General features: G+C 40.7%; 1 protein-coding gene across 1 annotated transcript in view; it reads left to right on the top strand.

Moving 5' to 3' along the window:
- Positions 1–1,533: 1,533 nt before the first annotated feature.
- LOC114205549 (collagen alpha-4(VI) chain-like) overlaps positions 1,534–11,898 on the top strand; it is a 96,127-nt gene continuing 85,762 nt past the window's right edge. The window contains exon 1 of the mRNA XM_028099048.2: positions 1,534–1,609. Within this exon, the coding sequence (XP_027954849.1) occupies positions 1,534–1,609 (76 nt within the window). The remainder of the gene's footprint in view (positions 1,610–11,898) is intronic.

Raw genomic sequence — 11,898 nt, 5'->3', positions numbered from 1 at the left:
TGTGCTCTGTGAAGACCAATTGGTGGATACAAGAACTTAGGGCTTGAGTTCACGTTTTTACCCCATGGTAAATTGCTCACAGCTCTTCATTTTACACGAGTCGGGCTCTGGAGAGTTGAGTGACAGTCTGGACTTGGGGATTTTCATGGAAGGGTTAGAGTTCCTGTTGTGTGCTGTACCTGGACTCAGGTTACACGGGACAGAGCCTGGCAGTCCATGCCGTGTAGCTGTTATGCCACTTAACCTTTCTGGGGCCTGATTTCTTCATTTCCATCAACAAGATGAGCTGAGTAAGTTCTGCTCTGCTGGCCTTTTCCAGGTTTGAAGTGAGGAACATGAAGATATCAGCATAGTAACTTACAAAGTAGCAATCAACTGAGAGTGAAAATTAAATGAATTAAGTAAAAAATATAAATTAAAACACACAAAACAAAATAACCTCCTTATTAGTGTACAATGCAGAGTATTAGTTCCTCTACCTCTACGGATTCTGCGTTTCAAATTAGAGGCAATACTTCTTTACTTCATGGTGGATATCCAAGAAGACTTATTTTATTTAACAAGCACTTTAAGGGTGATTTCTATGTATCAGGCATAGGTGAAGTGTTTTACAATAATAAGCTCACTTAATCCTGATGGCAAGACTACGAGGTAGATGTCATTCTTGTTCCAGCTTTATAAAGGGGGAAACTGAGACACAGGGCAGTGAAGCAACTTGCCCAAGATCAACTCTTAAGTAGTGGGTCTGGGATTCAAATTGAGACAGTCTATCAAGAATCTTTACTTTTAACCCCCTGAGGATGCTGAGGTTGGCTGGCTAAGAAGATAAAGGGGAGGTGTTCCCTGTTCCAGTTGAAACCTCATTCAATGTGAATGTCGTGATTTTCTTAAACACATGGACTTCTTTAGAGTTAAAAAAACAGAAATGGAATTGGGACTGGATAATTTTCATGGAGGCCTTCAGGAATGAATCCAAGTTTAGGGGTGGGAAGTCTGATATTCGACTTCTTCTGGAAACGTATAAAATATTTTCATGCTATCCTCATTTCATCAGGCAGATGTGCTCCTGAGATATTTGAATATTTCTGCATGCCACAAATATTTATAAGGATCCAAGCATCCAATGCTTGTGTAAAAATACAAGCAAAATCATCCAGAAATGTTTATGTTCCACCAAACAAATTCAGTGTGTGAAACAGAAATTCTACCCATGCCCCATATGCTTTATCTTTTTATAGTCCTTTCTGGTTAATTTTAAACTGTGAAGTCTGAGGTATACACTCTGGGTGTTTACAAAACGCTTCCTGAGTTGGGTTAGCAAGACTATCTTCCCTGCACAATGGAAAGAGTGTAGTAATAAGCCCTTAATTTTTTATCAAGTTACTGCGGGTCTGGGGAAAGACATGGTTCTATATATTTTTTTAAATCAACTTTTTGAGATATAATTAACATATGATATGATGAACTCATTTAAAATGTATGACAGAATTTTAATTATGAGGTTTCTTTTTTTCCCCTAGGTCCATATCCAGAATGGAGACTTGGAAGGTGTTTTGGGAGTTCATCATTCTTGCAGCTAGTTTTGGCTTCATCAAGTCACAGAGAATTGGTAATGCATCAGATTCTCTAAGCCAAAAATTATGACCTTGCCAGGTGCCTATGGTAGTGACAATCTTAAAAGAAAATAGTACAGAAGCTTCATAATTAATGAAAGGGAACTGCCTCTTTTCAGGAGAGCTTAGAATCTAGAAACTTTTAGTGAACAGTGGGCACTTGATTTTTTTTCAAAGCTTAACCTCAAATGACAAAAAAAATTTAAAAAATAGCTATTAAAAAATGCTATACTTCTGAATGTATTACCAGGCTCTCAAATGCTTTTGTAAACATGGGCCTATTCTCTTGACTCTGCATTTTGCTGTCTCCTTTGGCAGAGCTGTTCTGAGAGGTAATTGTCATCATGAGATGGATAGCTTCACTAAACCCCAGTGACACCTATGGAATTTTTTTTTGCAGTCATTTTAACAGATTGTTGTGACTTTTCATGATGAAAGTCTCATGAAGAGAAGATTGTTTGAGTAGCCTGAAGCCCCACTGAGACAATATTGAGGTTTAAATATTTATGTATAATTACACACACTATTATTTGTTGGAAAAAAAAAAACCATGAAGCTCTCTAAATTTTCCCTCCAGCTCTGACTCCCTGCTCTTGTGAACAGAAGCTGTGACAGTCAGTCTTTTCATGTTTCGAACACCTTCTAAAATGACAAAGGGCTGGTGGAGGGGTTAAGAAAAGTAACAATGTATGAAAGGGTAATACATCTCTCGAAGTGCACATCATGGAACCCATACTTATTTGCCTGGAAAACTGTTCCACAACTGTGAGTTTTCTCTTGCTCGGAAAGATCACGGAAACACTCTCAAGTCTGTGTTTGATTTCTTCTGAAAGAGATGTTAAGGGGACAAACCAGTCAGCCATCCCTGGGGCACTCACAGAATTCTTCCCTCTCAAGAGGATTGCATTCTGGAGCACCAAAGGGAAATAAAGCTTAAAGGTCCATGAGCTCATTTATTATCTGCCTTTTCAATAATCATTCCACTTGGCTTTATGATCAAGATTAGGCAAACTCCTGAGAAGTGGGACTCTGGAACCTAGAAGTGATTTAGTGTCCCTAGAGCACACCACCCTTCATCAGCCCTTCTCTGCCTAAACTCTTACAAGGTCTTTGCCTTCCTATAATATGGATTTTTAATTTAATCTTCTTTATGGCAGTCCAGAGTATGAACTGGATGTCAGGAGACCTGGTTTCTAATACTGGCTGTTCAAACTGATTTATGTGAGTTACTTGGCTTTCTAGGTCTTATTTCCCTTATCTGCAAGATGGGTAAATTTGGTTTACATTCTTCTACACTTGCATTTTTCAATACAGTGGCCACTAGTCGCATGTGACTATTTAAATTAAATTAAAATTCAGTAAAATTTTAAATTTATTTTCTCCTTTGTGCTAGCTACATTCTAAGTGCTCAATCACCACATATACCTCATGGCTACTGTATTGTATTACATTATCTCATAGGATTCTTTCTAGCTCTAAAATGTTCTAATTCCCTTATTTGGTTTCATTAATGTTCAATATTTCCATTCTTGTAAGTGATATTTTCTCCCTTTGTCCCTCCCTCTCTCCTTCTCTCTTTCCTAAATATTTCCTTCCTTAAATATTTTTTTGGGTGACTAGTCTATGCTGGACACCTGAGTGATGGACAAACAAATGAAAGATACAGTATCTGTTTGCATGGCGCCCACTGTCTTGTTGGGGAGATCGCCATTAGTTGAATAAGCACATTGATGAATGTTACATTACAAACCAAGATAAAAGAACATGATTCTATGGGAATTTATTAGAAAAAAAGAAAAGAGAGAGAAAGGGAAAGAAATTCAGTGGATGGACTAGCATGTAGGGGCCACATGGCAGCTGTGAGAACTCGGACTAAGGAGCCTGGACCACAGAGAGCAAAATGGAGTGGGCGAGTGAGTGCGGGGCCAGCCCCACTTTGGGGGGGGGGAGTATTTTAACTCTCCTGGCACAAGACCAAATGCAAAATGTATTTAACCAGCATGGGATAATCATCCCCTGGTTGTTGAGCCACTTGAAACTAACATCTTCAGCTGGTTTCTGCTTTTGTTTCTTCTCTCTCTCGTCACTGATTCATGGGTTCTCCTACCAACAGCACGGACAATCACATTGCGAAGTGCGGGGGGAAAAGTCATGATGGTTATTGACGAACAGAGAGATCATAATCACCTCTTCCCTTTTTTTTTGGTTAAGCACGAGCACAGTGTTTAATTCGTGTATTTACTTCTTGTTACAGAAATGCAATGTTTGAGTTGGAAGAGACCAGGTCATCTGATCAAGCCGTTATAGTAGAGAGATGCAATCTGAGAAGCAGAAAGATGAGCTATTGGCTCAAGTCCTGCAGTCACCTGGCTTCTGATCCCTTCCATGCTGGAGACCAGGGTGGGCCCAGCTGGAGCACCACTTGCTCTGGCCACTGTTGGGATTGTGGTTTCCGGGGTTGGAATTGGGTTTGGAAGTAGATGTACAGTGCAGGCTTGAGTTCAGGGAGCCAAGGAGCCAAATGGGAGCCACACTTATGGTAATGCCACGAGATAAAACTAAAAGGGGCTGGTGGTAGCTAGGGAGTGCCAGAGGTCAAAGCTGGAAAGCAGATGTCTTAGGTCAGGTTCTCTAGATGCAGAGCCTGGGACAGGGATTTGGTGAACGTGTTATTGTGAGGGAGTACTCTTTGGGACAGACCTGTAAGGGAATAAGAGAAGTGAGACTGGCTGGGGGTGAAGAAGCCAAGCAAAGAGGTAGCCTCAGGTAACATCCAGCCTTGGCCTGAGCCATGGAAGATGCTGGAACATAAATGGCACCATGAATTGTTTCAGTTAAGGGAAGGGGGCCAGGTGCTTGTAACCCCATATGATCAACCATTGGCCACCCAGGTGGTATAACTTTCCAGGTGTCTCCAGATGTGGCTGTTCTGCTCCCTTCAGCATGGACAGGTCTCTAGACCAAGTGTCAGAGGGGAACAGTTACCTGTAGCCCTTGAAGCAGGTGTGCTGGCCCGCAAAGATCTAGGTGGGGCACCAACAGCATCCTCTACTGCTTGAAAATATTTTCTTTTATTAAGTTTAAGGGATGGGTGGAGGGCTGTGGTCAGGGATCTCACTGAAGGGGTCAGGTGTCTGTTAGAATGAAACAGCGAGTGGCAGGTGAACAAGGATAGATGGTGGCCACGAGGAAGCAAAGGAAGATGGGTATTAGTTTTGTCAAAGAGCTATGCAGGCAGATCTGCGGGCTGTGAAGGCAACGAATGGGAGAGATAGAGTCACAGACAGTAGCTGTCAATTTTGTGTTTTTTTTTTAACCTTTTAAAAAAGTTTTTTCTTCTTTAAATTTTTGTATTGTTATGTTAATCACCATACATTATATCATTAGTTTTTGTTGTAGTGTTCCATGATTCATTGTTTGTGTATAACACCCAGTGTCCATGCAGAATGTGCCCTCTTTAATACCCATCACCAGGCTAACCCATCCCCCCCTCCCCTCTAGAACCCTCAGTTTGTTTTTCAGAGTCCCATCGTCTTTCATGGTTCGTCTCCCCCTCTGATTTCCCCCCCTTCATTCTTCCTTTCCTGCTATCTTCTTTTTTTTTTTTTCTTAACATATATTGCATTATTTGTTTCAGAGGTACAGATCTGTGATTCAACAGTCTTGCACAATTCACAGCACTCACCATAGCACATACCCTCCCCAATGTCTATCACCCAGCCACCCCATCCCTCTCACCCCACCCCCACTCCAGCAACCCTCAGTTTGTTTCCTGAGATTAAGAATTCCTCATATCAGTGAGGTCATATGATACACGTCTTTCTCTGATTGACTTATTTCACTCAGCATAACACCCTCCAGTTCCATCCATGTCGTTGCAAATGGCAAGCTCTCATTACTTTTGAAGGCTGTATAATATTTCATTGTGTGTGTGTGTGTATATATATATATAACACATCTTCTTTATCCATTCAACTGTTGATGGACATCTTGTCTCTTTCCACAGTTTGACTATTGTGGACATTGCTGCTATAAACATCGGGGTGCACATACCCCTTCGGATCCCTACATTTGTATCTTTGGGGTAAATACCCAGTAGTGCAATTGCTGGATCGTATGGTAGCTCTATTTTCAACTTTTTGAGGAACCTCCATACTGTTTTCCAGAGTGGCTGCACCAGCTTGCATTCCCACCAACAGTGTAGGAGGGTTCCCTTTCTCCGCATCCCCGCCAACATCTGTCGTTTCCTGACTTGTTAATTTTAGCCATTCTGACTAGTGTGAGGTGATATCTCATTGAGGTTTTGATTTGGATTTCCCTGATGCCGAGCAATGTTGAGCACTTTTTCACGTGTCTGTTGGCCATTTGGATGTCTTCTTTGGAAAAATGTCTGTTCATGTCTTCTGCCCATTTCTTGATTGGATTATTCGTTCTTTGGGTGTTGAGTTTGATAAGTTTTTTATAGATTTTGGATACTAGCCCTTTATCTGATATGTCATTTGCAAATATCTTCTCCCACTCTGTCGGTTGCTTTTGGTTTTGTGGACTGTTCCTTTGCTGTGCAAAAGCTTTTTATCTTGATGAAATCCCAATAGTTCATTTTTGCCCTGGCTTCCCTTGCCTTTGGCGATGTTTCTAGGAAGAAGTTGCTGCGGCTGAGGTCGAAGAGGTTGCTGCCTTGTTCTCCTTTAGGATTTTGATGGACTCCTGTCCCACATTTAGGTCTTTCAACCATTTGGAGTCTGTTTTTGTGTGTGGTGTAAGGAAATGGTCCAGTTTCATTCTTCTGCATGTGGCTGTCCAATTTTCCCAACACCACTTGTTGAAGAGACTGTCTTTTTTCCACTGGACATTCTTTCCTGCTTTGTTGAAGATGAGTTGACCATAGAGTTGAGGGTCCATTTCTGGGCTCTCGATTCTGTTCCATTGATCTATGTGTCTGTTTTTGTGCCAGTACCATACTGTCTTGATGATGACAGCTTTGTAGTAGAGCTGGAAGTCCGGAATTGGGATGCCGCCAGCCTTGCTTTGCTTTTTCAACATTCCTCTGGCTGTTCGGGGTCTTTTCTGATTCCATACAAATTTTAGGATTATTTGTTCCATTTCTTTGAAAAAAGTGGATGATATTTTGATAGGGATTGCATTGAATGTGTAGATTGCTCTAGTTAGCATTGACATCTTCACAATATTTGTTCTTCTAATCCATGAGCATGGAACGGTTTTCCATTTCTTTGTGTCTTCCTCAATTTCTTTCATGAGTATTTTATAGTTTTCTGAGTACAGATCTTTTGCCTCTTTAGTCAGACTTATTCCTAGGTATCTTACAGTTTTGGGTGCAATTGTAAATGGGATCGACTCCTTAATTTATCTCTCTTCTGTCTTGTTGTTGGTGGATAGGAATGCCACTGATTTCTGTGCATTGATTTTATATCCTGCCACTTTACTGAATTCCTATATGAGTTCTAGCAGTTTTGGGGTGGAGTCTTTTGGGTTTTCCACATAAAGTATCATATCATCTGCAAAGAGTGAGAGTTTGACTTCTTTGCCGATTTGGATGCCTCTGATTTCTTTTTGTTGTCTGATTGCTGTGGCTAGGACTTCTAATACTATGTTGAATAGCAATGGTGATGGAGGACATCACTGCCGCGTTCCTAACCTTAGGGGGAAAGCTCTCAGTTTTTCCCCATTGAGAATGGTATTCGCTGTAGGTTTTTCATAGATGGCTTTTATGATATTGAGGTATGTACCCTCTATCCCTATACTCTGAAGAGTTTTGATCAAGAAAGGATGCTGTCCTTTGTCAAATGCTTTTTCTGCATCTATCGAGAGGATCATATGATTCTTGTTCTTTCTTTTGTTAATGTATTGTATCACGTTGATTGATTTGCGGATGTTGAACCAACCTTGCAGCCAAGGGATAAATCCTACTTGGTCGTGGTGAGTAATCCTTTTAATGTACTGTTGGACCCTATTGGCTAGTATTTTGGTGAGAATTTTTGCATCCATGTTCATCAAGCATATTGGTCTGTAATTCTCCTTTTTGATGGGGTCTTTGTCTGGTTTTGGGATCAAGGTAATGGTGGCCTTATAAAATGAGTTTGGAAGTTTTCCTTCCATTTCTATTTTTTGGAACAGTTTCAGAAGAATGGGTATTAATTCTTCTTTTAAATGTTTGGTAGAATTCCCCTGGGAAACCGTCTGGCCCTGGGCTTTTGTTTGTTGGGAGATTTTTGATGACTGCTTCAATTTCTTTAGTGGTTATAGGTCTGTTCAGGTTTTCTATTTCTTCCTGGTTCAGTTTTGGTAGTTGATACATCTCTAGGAATGTACCCATTTCTTCCAGGTTGTCTAATATGCTGGCATAGAGTTGCTCATAATATGTTCTTAGAATTGTTTGTATTTCTTTGGTGTTGGTTGTGATCTCTCCTCTTTCATTCATGATTTTGTTGATTTGGGTCATTTCTCTTTTCTTCTTGATAAGTCTGGCCAGGGGTTTATCAATCTTGTTAATTCTTTCAAAGAACCAGCTCCTAGTTTCGTTGATCTGTTCTACTGTTCTTTTGGTTTCTAGTTCATTGATTTCTGCTCTGATCTTTATGATTTCTCTTCTCCTGCTGGGTTTAGGCTTTATTTGCTGTTTTTTTCTCTAGCTGCTTTAGGTGTAGGGTTAGGTTGTGTATTTGAGACCTTTCTTGTTTCTTGAGAAAGGCTTGTATTGCTATATACTTTCCTCTTAGGACTGCCTTTGCTGCATCCCAAAGATTTTGAACAGTTGTGTTTTCATTTCATTGGTTTCCATGAATTTTTCTAATTCTTCTTTAATTTCCTGGTTGACCCATTCATTCTTTAGTAGGATGCTCTTTAGCCTCCATGTATTTGAGTTCTTTCTGACTTTCCTCTTGTGATTGAGTTCTAGTTTCAAAGCATTGTGGTCTGAAAATATGCAGGGAATAATCCCAATCTTTTGGTACCAGTTGAGACCTGATTTGTGACCTAGGATGTGACCTATTCTGGAGAATGTTCCATGGGCACTAAAGAATGTGTATTCCGTTGCTTTGGGATAGAATGTTCTGAATATGTCTGTGAAGTCCATTTTGTCCAGTGTTTCATTTAAAGACTTTATTTCCTTGTTGATCTTTTGCTTAGATGATCTGTCTATTTCAGTGAGGAGGGTGTTAAAGTTCCCCACTATTATTGTATTGTTGTCAATGTGTTTCTTTGCTTTTGTCTTAATTGGCTTATATAATTGGCTGCTCCCATGTTAGTGGCATAGATATTTACAATTGTTAGATCTTCTTGCTGGATAGACCCTTTAAGTAGGATATAGTGTCCTTCCTCATCTCTTATTACAGTCTTTGGTTTAAAATCTAATTTGTCTGATATAAGAATTGCCACCCCAGCTTTCTTTTGGTGTCCATTAGCATAGTAAATGGTTTTCCACCCCCTCACTTTCAATGTGGGGGTGTCTTTGGGTCCAAAATGAGTCTCTCGCAGAGTGCATATTGATGGGTCTTATTTTTTAATCCACTCTGATAGCCTGTGTCTTTTGATTGGGACATTTAGCCCATTTACATTCAGGGTAACTATTGAAAGATATGAATTTAGTACCATTGTATTGCCTGTAAGGTGACTGTTACTGTTTATCGTCTGTGTTCCTTTCTGGTCTATGCTGCTTTTAGGCTCTCTCTTTGCTTAGAGGACCCCTTTCAATATTTCTTGTAGGGCTGGTTTTTGTGTTTGCAAATTCCTTTAGGTTTTGTTTGTCCTGGAAGCTTTTTATCTCTCCTTCTGTTTTCAATGACAGCCTAACTGGATATAGTATTCTTGGCTGCATATTTTTCTCATTTAGTGCTCTGAAGATATCATGCCAGTCCTTTCTGGCCTGCCAGGGCTCTGTGGATAGGTCTGTTGCCAATCTAATGTTTCTACCATTATAGGTTACATATTTCTTCTCCCGAGCTGCTTTCAGGATTTTCTCTTTGTCTCTGAGACTGGTAAGTTTTACTATTAGATGTCGGGGTGTTGACCTATTTTTATTGATTTTGAGAGGGGTTCTCTGTGCCTCCTGGATTTTGATGACTGTTTCCTTCCCCACATTAGGGAAGTTCTCTGTTATAATTTCTCCTATATACCTCTGCCCCTCTCTCTCTTTCTTCTTCTTCTGGGATCCCAATTATTCTAATATTGTTTCATCTTATGGTATCACTTATCTCTCGAATTCTGCCCTCGTGATCCAGTAGTTGCTTATCTCTCTTTTTCTCAGCTTGTTTATTTCCCATCATTTGGTCTTTATATTGCTGATTCTCTCTTCTGCCTCATTTATCCTAGCATTAGTGCCCCCATTTTTGATTGGACCTCATTAATAGCCTTTTTGATTTCGACTTGATTAGATTTTCGTTCTTTTATTTCTCCAGAAGGGTTTCTCTAATAACTTCCATGCTTTTTTCAAGCCCAGCTAGTATCTTTAAAATCATGATTCTGAACTCCAGGTCCGACATTGTACTAATGTCCATATTGAGTACGTCCCTGGCAGACGGTACTACTTCTTGTTCTTTTTGTTGAGTTGATTTTTTCCATCTTGTCATTTTGTCCAGAGGAGAATAGATGAATGAGAGAACAAAATGCTAACAGGGTAACAACGTCCCCAGAAAATATACTCTAAACAAATCAGAAAAGACCTGAAACCAGGGGAAAAGAAAGGGAAAGGAAGAAAATAGAAAGAGAGAGAGAAAAAAAGAAAAAGATAAAAACAAACAAAAACAGACAAAAAAAATCAGAATATGATCAAATACGATCAGGCTAGTGCATAGATCAGTGCCACACACTAGATTTTGTGTGTATTTTGGTCTGTTAGAGGAACGTGCCTCCCAAAATTTTAAAGAAAGAAAAACTTATATATGTACAAAAATAAGGGTTGATACGATGAAGGGATGGACTATCACTGTAAGGATGAAAAGTATAAAAAATTTTATAAAAGGAATTGATAAGATAAGAAGTTGTTTGAAAAAAGAAAGAAGAGGATTAAAAAAAAAAGAAAGAAAGAAGAATAAAAGGGGGGAGAGTGTGATCAGGCAGGAGACTAGAACAAAGCCATACACTAGAGTTTTAGGGTATATTTTGATCTGTTAGAAGAAACTGTATCCCAAAATTTTAAAGAGTGAACAACTTATATAGATATGCTAAAAATAAAGGTAACTACTATGAAGTGATAGAATATGACTCTAAAAATGAAAAATAAAAATGTTTTTTAAAACAGGGATTGATAAGATGTTGGTTGAAAAGGAAAAAGAAAAATTCAAAAAAAAGAAAAAGAAAAAAGACAGTTAAAAAAAATTAACTTTGAAAGACTAAAGAATCATGGTAAAAAAGCAATGAATTCAAGTGCAGTATTCTCCTAGCACTGGAGTTCTGCCATTCTCATTGATCAGTAAACTTGGTCTTGGCTGTTTGTTTTACTCATCTTCTGGGGGAGGGACCTGTTGCTGTGGTTCCCAAATGTTTTTGCCAGGAGGCGGAATTGCCCTGCCCTTGTGGGTCTGGGCTAAGTAATCTGCTCGAGTTTGCTCTTGGGAGCTTTTGTTCCCTGCAAGCTTTCCATATAGCTTTAGAGGACGAGAGTGAAAATGGCGGCCTCCCAATCTCCACCCCAGAGGAGCCTAGAACTCGGGGCCCCGCTCCTCAGTGCGCCCCCAGAGAAAAGCAGTCAATCACTCCCGTCTCCCCAGTCTCTGGCCGCACTCCATGCTCACCCGGCCTGTGACCAAGCGTTTCTATCTCTGGCACCTGACTTGGTGTGGAGTCTCCAAACCCAGCAGATCCCTGCGGTGCACTTTCATGCCCCGCTTCCCCCAGGGGAGGAAAGGGAGTCTCCCTGGATCTGCTGTTTGTTGGGTCCCTGCTGGAGGAGCAGTGGTCCGACTGTGCCGCGGATCACAGTATATGGCAGCCCCGAGCTGAGAGCCCACGCCTCGGCTCCGTCTCTGCAGCTGGCTTCCCCACTCTGATACCCGGGAGCTCTGCCACACTAAGGCACCCCCAGTCTTTCTGTGACCCTGAGGGTCCTGAGACCACACTGTCCCAGCGAGTGTTCCACCCCCGCTTAGCCACTGGAGCGACGTCCCTCAGGAGAGCCGACTTCTAAAAGTTCTGATTTTGTGCTCTGCTGCTCTATCACTTGCCAGAAGCGGCGGCCGGAGGCCCCCTCCCTGCCATCTATCCTCCCAAATATCGCCTCAGATTCACTTCTCCGCACTTCCTACCTTCCAGAAAGTGGTTGCTTTTCTGT

This window comes from Eumetopias jubatus, unplaced genomic scaffold (assembly GCF_037043125.1).
Source record: "Eumetopias jubatus isolate StellerSeaLion01/CBP00866 unplaced genomic scaffold, mEumJub1_p1.0 scaffold_1, whole genome shotgun sequence".
NCBI classification, from domain to species: Eukaryota; Metazoa; Chordata; class Mammalia; order Carnivora; family Otariidae; genus Eumetopias; species Eumetopias jubatus.
This window is presented reverse-complemented; position numbering and strand designations above follow the sequence as displayed.